This window comes from Mustela nivalis (assembly GCF_964662115.1).
Source record: "Mustela nivalis genome assembly, chromosome: 18".
NCBI lineage: Eukaryota > Metazoa > Chordata > Mammalia > Carnivora > Mustelidae > Mustela > Mustela nivalis.
In genome coordinates this window covers 55,241,348-55,247,550 of record NC_139037.1, presented here as the reverse complement: position 1 = coordinate 55,247,550, position 6,203 = coordinate 55,241,348, and the positions used below count along the sequence as shown (strand labels likewise).

At 59.3% G+C, this 6,203-nt stretch overlaps 2 protein-coding genes across 6 annotated transcripts in view; one reads left to right on the top strand and one right to left on the bottom strand.

Moving 5' to 3' along the window:
• Positions 1-8: 8 nt before the first annotated feature.
• HRC (histidine rich calcium binding protein) lies at positions 9-4,953 on the bottom strand. Its single transcript, XM_082710341.1, has 7 exons — positions 4,731-4,953; positions 1,810-4,332; positions 1,664-1,734; positions 1,115-1,183; positions 807-861; positions 324-360; positions 9-143 (listed from the first exon to the last, which is right to left on the bottom strand). The coding sequence occupies exons 2-7, from the start codon at positions 3,602-3,604 to the stop codon at positions 107-109; spliced, it is 2,064 nt and encodes a 687-aa protein (XP_082566467.1). The 5' UTR covers positions 3,605-4,332; positions 4,731-4,953; the 3' UTR covers positions 9-106.
• A 53-nt stretch (positions 4,954-5,006) lies between these two features.
• Positions 5,007-6,203, top strand: part of TRPM4 (transient receptor potential cation channel subfamily M member 4) — a 38,226-nt gene continuing 37,029 nt past the window's right edge. For 2 of the 5 annotated variants that reach the window (XM_082710308.1, XM_082710307.1), the window contains exons 1-2: positions 5,059-5,137; positions 5,434-5,501. Coding sequence is in view for 1 of the 5 variants with exons in the window: in XM_082710306.1 (XP_082566432.1) it covers positions 5,114-5,137; positions 5,434-5,501 (92 nt within the window). In the remaining 4 variants the exon portion in view is untranslated. Of the gene's footprint in view, positions 5,138-5,433; positions 5,502-6,203 lie in introns of all 5 variants that reach the window. The other 3 variants (XM_082710306.1, XM_082710310.1, XM_082710309.1) reach the window with 3 other exon arrangements.

The following is a 6,203-nucleotide window of genomic DNA, read 5'->3' as shown; positions in this document are numbered from 1 at the left end:
CGACGAGGTTTCGGGAGCATGTTTATTCATACTGCAATTCAATAAATACGGCTCATGGGAAGGGGTTGGAGGACCAGGCCGGTGCGTCTGCGCCGCGGCCGGATGGTCAGGGTTCCGGAGTTTCCAGCATGTCCGCCAGGGCTCTGGAGAGGAGGACTCGAGGTTAGCCCAAGTGCCCAAAGCTCGCCCCAGGCGCTTCGATGGGGATGTTAACCTGCCCATTTTTACCGACAGGGCAATGGAGTCCCAGGGTCGTCCAATCACTCAGCGGGACTGCGCCTCTCTAAACAGGGCCCTCAGACTGCCCCCCTCCACACACTTACTGGTACAGGGAGGAGGAGAAATAGTCGACGTAGCTTCCTGTGGGAGAAATGATAAGAGGCTAGAGCGGTACACCACAGGCGAAATTAGAGGAACCTGGAATCCAGACTAGCTCTTCCCCCGCACCCCCGCTCCCCCTTGTCCTAATTCCTTCCCTAAATTGAATTCCTTCTGTTGGGACGCCTTTCAAGGTCCTGTGCCTCTCTCCTTGCTCCTGGTGTTCCCATTCTCCTGAAGCCCCTTCTTTTCCAGTTCTACCTGCTTTAGCAGGCCCATCCCTCAACCTGCCTGCCACCTCTAGCCTAAGTAGGCCTCAGTATCTAACCCCACCCCTCCCTCGGCCCAGGCCCCGCCTCTCCGCGCGCGCCCCGCCCCGCCCGCGGACTCCCAGCCTTGGCCACGCCTCCGCGCTTAGCCACGCCCTGCAGCCTCCCCAGCCCGCCTGTTGGACTGGGCTCTGCTTCCACGGAGTTTGCCTGGCTTACCCGGCGTGCAGACCGTTTCGCAGACCAGCGGGCAGAGGTAGCAGAACTGGCAGTGCTGGGGGCGGGGATGGGGAGAGACACAAGTGTAAGACATGGTCTGGGTGGAGCCGGGTTGGGGGCGGGTGCCGGACAGGGGCCCTAGTCGGAGGTTAAAGTTAGAGGTGGGATCGAGTCAAGGTAGCACCAGGGATGGGGATAGAGGGTTGGGTCAGTCTGAAGGCAGCGGCGAGGATTTGGGACTGTGGGTGTCCAGGGGGCCCCCGGCCGTCCTGGGGCCTGGTGGAACCTGGGTCCCGGGAAAGTGTCACCTGGCACTGGTCGCAGTGCTCCCCCATGTTCTCCTCGTCGCAGTGACAGTTCTCACATTCAGTGCATCTCTGAGGACGGGAGGATTCAGGTCTGGGGATACCATTTAAGAGCCACCCGCCAGCCCTTCACCCTGCCCCCTGGACATTTCCCCAGCTCTCCACGCTCATTACCTCCCACACTGAGCTCAGCAGCTTCCCCCCTGTTCCCCTCTTGCGAGGTCCCCCTGTCGCTGTGGGCTGGACCTGTGGGTGTTTTCTTCATGCCTTCTCCCTGTTCTCCCCACAGCCTGCCAGGCCCCAGTCCCATTCCACCCACCCTCGACTCCGCCACAGACCCTCCCCTCCATCCCTGAGTTGGCAGGTACAGCTCAGGCCCCACTTCCTCCCAGACCCTTGCCCCGGCCTCCTTCTCAGCTTCCCAGCCTCCAGTCTGCCTGCTGCATGGCCCCAGAAGCATCCTTCTTCACCTGGCACTGCCCCCAGGCACCTTAGAGCCCCGGGACAAATTCCAGGGACAGCCTGGAAGATGGACCTGGGCTGGGCACTCACATTGCAGAAGGAGCAGTAGCCGCACAGGGACCCAGGCTGGTAGTTGCTGTACTCCTGTGCCCCCTGCAGATCTGTGGGGACAGGAAAGCAGCAGTGAAGCATGCTGACTCCGCTCCTCCCTGCCCTCACCTGGCCAGACCACTTACCTGCCTCCTCACCACTCTGCTCCTCACTGGAGCCACCCCTGGCCACCTCCCTCCTGGCCATCGGGTTAGGGATGATGGTGAAGGGGAGCTCCTCTTCCTCCAGCCCATCTTCCTCTTCTTCCCCCTCCTGGTGGTCTTGGCTAGGTGGGGTCTGAACCTCAGCCCTCCCTTCCCTCTTCTCTTCCTCCTTCTCTTGCTCCTCCTCCTCCTGGCTCAGGCTGAGGCCATGACCTTCCTCCTCATCTTCTTCATCCTGCTGATCTAGGCTGCCATGGTGGGTGCCTTCTTCTCCCCGTTCTGAGCTTTCATCGTCTTCCTCGTGGGAGCTCCGGTTTTCCTCCTTCTCTCCCTCCTCAGAATCATCTCTCTCTCTCAAATGGCTTCTATCCTTGACCCCCATGTGTTCCAGGGGCTGGTGGCTAATCTCATCTTCTGCAGACCCTCTGTGGCCAGGCCCTTCATCTTGGTGGCCTTGTTGCTTGTGGCTGGGAGCCTGTTGACCAAGCTTGTCAGAGATGTCCTCATCTTCATCCTTGGGGACTCCGTGGGCAGGGGCTACTGACTTATATTCATCTGGAAAGTCGTCCTCCTCCGTGCTCTCGGGGCCCGGGTGTTGGGAGCTTGCAACGTGGTGGCTGAACATGACTGTGACCTCCTCTTCCTCTTCCTCCTCGTCTCCAAGGTGAGTATGTCTGGGAATCTGGTGCCAGTGTTCGGTAGACTCATCCTCATCCCCATCTTCGTCTCCATGGCCTTGGTGTCCGTGGCTGGGGATATGGTGATGGTGTTCATCTGAGATGTCTTCGTCTTCTTCCCTCTCATGGCCTCGGTGCCTGTGGGCCTGGTGTCCATTTTCAGTGGACATGTCCTCTTCCTCATCTTCTCTGTGGCCTTGGTGTTCGTGACTGGGGCTATGATCATTGTGTTCATCTGAGAGGTCTTCATCCTCTTCCTTCCCGTGGCCTCGGTGCCTGTGTCCGTACTCGGTGGAGATGACCTCATCATCATCATCACCTTCTTCTCCATGGCCTCGGTGCCCGTGGCTGGGGACATGATGGGGATGTTCATCTGAGAGGTCTTCATCCTCTTCCCTCTCGTGGCCTTGGTGCCTGTGGGCCTGGTGTCTGTACTCGGTGGAGACATCATCATCATCCTCGTGGCCTCGGTGTCTGTGGCTGGGGATGTGATGGGGATGTTCATCAGAAGCATCTTCATCCTCTTCCCTTCCGTGGCTTCTGTGCCCATGGGCCTGGTGTCCATACTCAGTGGAGACCACCCCTTCCTCCTCATCTTCATCATCCTCTTCTCCGTGGCCTCTATGAACGTGCTTGATGGTATGATGGTGATCCTTGCTGGACTCAATTTCATCCTCATCCTCGTCTTGGTGGCCGTGGCTTCTGTGGCTGAGGAAGTGGGGCCCGGGCTCATCTAAATCATCCACATCTTCGCTCCTGTGGCCTTTGTGCCCATCAGCCTGCCGAGCATGTTCGGCGAAGACCTCCTCATCCGGGATGTTCTCTTCTCTGACCTCGTGGACTTGGTACCTGTGGTCTCCGTGACTATACTCCCTGGAGACGTCCTCATTCTCATCTTTGTGGCCTCTGTGGCTGTGCATGGAGTGGCCAAAGTCACCAGACATGTCCTCTGAGGGCCCCACGACTCCTGCATTGTTGTTCCAGTTGCTGGGGCCCGGCCCAGCCCCTCTCAGCTGCTGGGTCATGGCGGGGGGGAGGAGCAGGCTGGCCATGGCCACCCAGAGGAGAGAAGTGTGCAGCCATGGCCCCCGGTGGCCCATGGGGACAGACAGGCAGCAGAGCTTCTCCTAGGGCTGGTTGCAGCTGCCTCTGTGGTTCTGTGGACGAATGTTGCGTTCCTTGCCCCTTTTTGGGTCCTTCTGGTTCTTTCTGCCTGTGTCTTTCCTTTGCTATGTCCCCTGTTGCCTCTGCCTGTCTGCCTTCCTTCTGGCCCTCACTGCTGGACCCCCCTCCGAGGCTGTCTCAGGAGCCCCCTCACCCCCCTCTCAGGCCCTCCCTCCCCACCTCCCAGCCAATAGGGTCTCTCTCCTCCCCTCTCTGTGGCTAAATTTACTTTCTGCCCTGAGTTATTCTGGGTCAGTCCCCGCCTGCCCCTCCCCTCCTGGTCTTCCTCCTCCCAGAGCTGGGGAAGGGGCAGGTGAAGGGGTCTTAGCCTGGCCAGGACTGGGGACCAAGGGCTTGACTTGGCTGCCAACAAGTTCATGTTTGGTAGCAGCAAAGATAATGGGTAGACTTTTAGTGGGCCAAGTTGGGGGGAGCCTAAGACAACTGTGGGGGCTGGAGGGACCCATCCCAGAGGAGAGACCTCTGCCACAGAAGGATTGGGGATTGGATTCTGGGGAGTGTCTGGCCAGAGAGGGAGCCTTTGCCGAGAGTGTGGATGACAGTATGGAGGCCCTAGACAGGGGTGGAAGGACCTCTCTCCAGCACACACACCTGTGACCTGCTGTCCCTGGAGCCAAGGGCAGGAGACCAGGCCAGGCCAGCGCTATAAATACAGCGAGGGGGGTGGGGGGCTCAGGTTACCCAGCTAGGCCGCAGCTGTCCCTGTCAGAGCTGGCAGGAGACACGTGGCCCTGCCTGTCTGTGGGTCACCATCTCCCACTCCTCACCCTGTCACTATTGCCCTGGCCCTCTGGGTCCCCAGCCCTCTTTATGGGACTCCCTCTCTCATTTCTGCCACCCACTGTTCCCCAGCCACAGGATTCTACTCTCTTCCTGTCACTCAGAGTGTCTGCTCTCCACCGAACTCTTTTTGTTTTTCTCTCTCTGAGACAGTGTACCCCCCCATCTCTGTTCACCTCCTTTCTGATTCTCTGCCCCCTACCTAAGTTTTTGTGCCACCCCCCCTCCCACCACCATGGATTAATGTACCCCCTTCCCTACCTTTGGCATTCCATCTTGGGTCTCTGTTTCCCCCCTCCCCTCCCCATCTCCGTTTCTCTCTCTCCTGCCTCTGACATCCCTTTTCTGGGTCCTGTCCTCTTCTCTCTGGTTCCTTTTCCCTCTCTCAGTCTCTTGTCCCTTCTCTGGCTCTCTGGCCCCCTCTTTCTGGCTCTCTGGCCCCCTCTGGGTCTTCGGCTAGCCCGTGCGACTGCCCCTTTGCCCCGCCTCTCGTTTTCGCATCCGCAGGACTCCCCGCCCCACCCCCCAGACCTGGCCCCGCCCCGGCTGGGAAGTGGCGGATCCGGTTTGTCCTGGGCGGGTCTGGAATCGGGGTTGGTGGAGGGAATGTGGGGAGCCCGGTAGGTTGCGGCGGCTGCGGCAGCATGGTGGGTCCAGAGAAGGAGCAGGTACGGCGGCCGGACTCCCGGGCTTGGCCTCCGGGTTCCCAGCGAGGAGGGTGCTGAAGACCCAGATTCTTGGTTTAGACGAAGGAAGGGGTTGAGGTGCGGGATCCCGGAGGTTGGGGGGCTCTGGACTCCTGGGTCCTTGGGGACAGATAGGAGTGGGGGGCCAGGGGAGTCCTGAGGCTGGGAGAGGAAGGCACTGGGGTCCCGGACTCCTGGGTCCGGGAACGGTGCGGGATGGGGGACTCGTATCCATAGGATTGAGCTGGAGCCCTCCCACCCCTTGTTCCTGTCCCCAGAGCTGGATCCCCAAGATCTTCAAGAAGAAGACGTGCACGACATTCATCGTTGACCCCACAGATGCGGGGTGAGGAGTTCGCCCCTGGGATCGACCCCAGAGCGTCCCAGGCCTGCTGACCCCGCCCTCCTGTCACTGCGGTCACTTCCAAGGGCGTGCCCTGGTGGCGCTCTCCCCAGTGGGACGGTTTGGGGAGGGTTTGGGTCCGTGCAGACTCTTCCAACTTCCCTTTGGGCAGGGTCAGTGTTAAAGCCCCAGGCTTGGTTCTGTTTCTTTCCTTCCCTGTGTCTCTTCTCTGCGTCTTCTTAAGTCACTTTCTTTTTCTTTAGGCTGTTTGTTTCATTCATTCATTCGTTTGTTCGTTCATTCATTCATTCATCCAATAAACCTGCATTCAGTGCTCCCAAGGGACCGTAATTATCAGGAGCACAGGCCCTGGCAGGGTTCAGATGTCACCCGGGACTGGTGCTGTATGGCTTTGGGTAAATCCTTTCATCTCCCTGGGCCTCATCTGTCACCTGCACATAAAGCCAGGCCTTGCGTCTTGAGTGGGCATTTATTGTGAGGATTTAAACAAGTACCTGCTTGTGAATTTCTGGAACGGGGCCCAGCATGTGGTTGGTGCCCACGATGACCCCTGGAAGGTAGCAGTTACTTCGGGGGGAGGCCCGTGGCCGTGGGCTTAGTGGCTGGGGACACTTGCATGAGGCCCGTGCAGCATTTGCCTATCTCAGGGAGCCCCTAGCTTTCAGGGACGGTCTCTCCAGTGGA

Coding starts and splice junctions, on each gene's coding strand:
- HRC (XM_082710341.1), bottom strand. CDS start 3,604: ATGGGCCACCGGGGGCCATGGCTGCACACTTCTCTCCTCTGGGTGGCC. Junction 361..806: donor CGAAACGGTCTGCACGCCGG/GTAAGCCAGGCA, acceptor TTTCTCCCACAG/GAAGCTACGTCGACTATTTC. Junction 144..323: donor TTCTCCTCCTCCCTGTACCA/GTAAGTGTGTGG, acceptor CCTCCTCTCCAG/AGCCCTGGCGGACATGCTGG.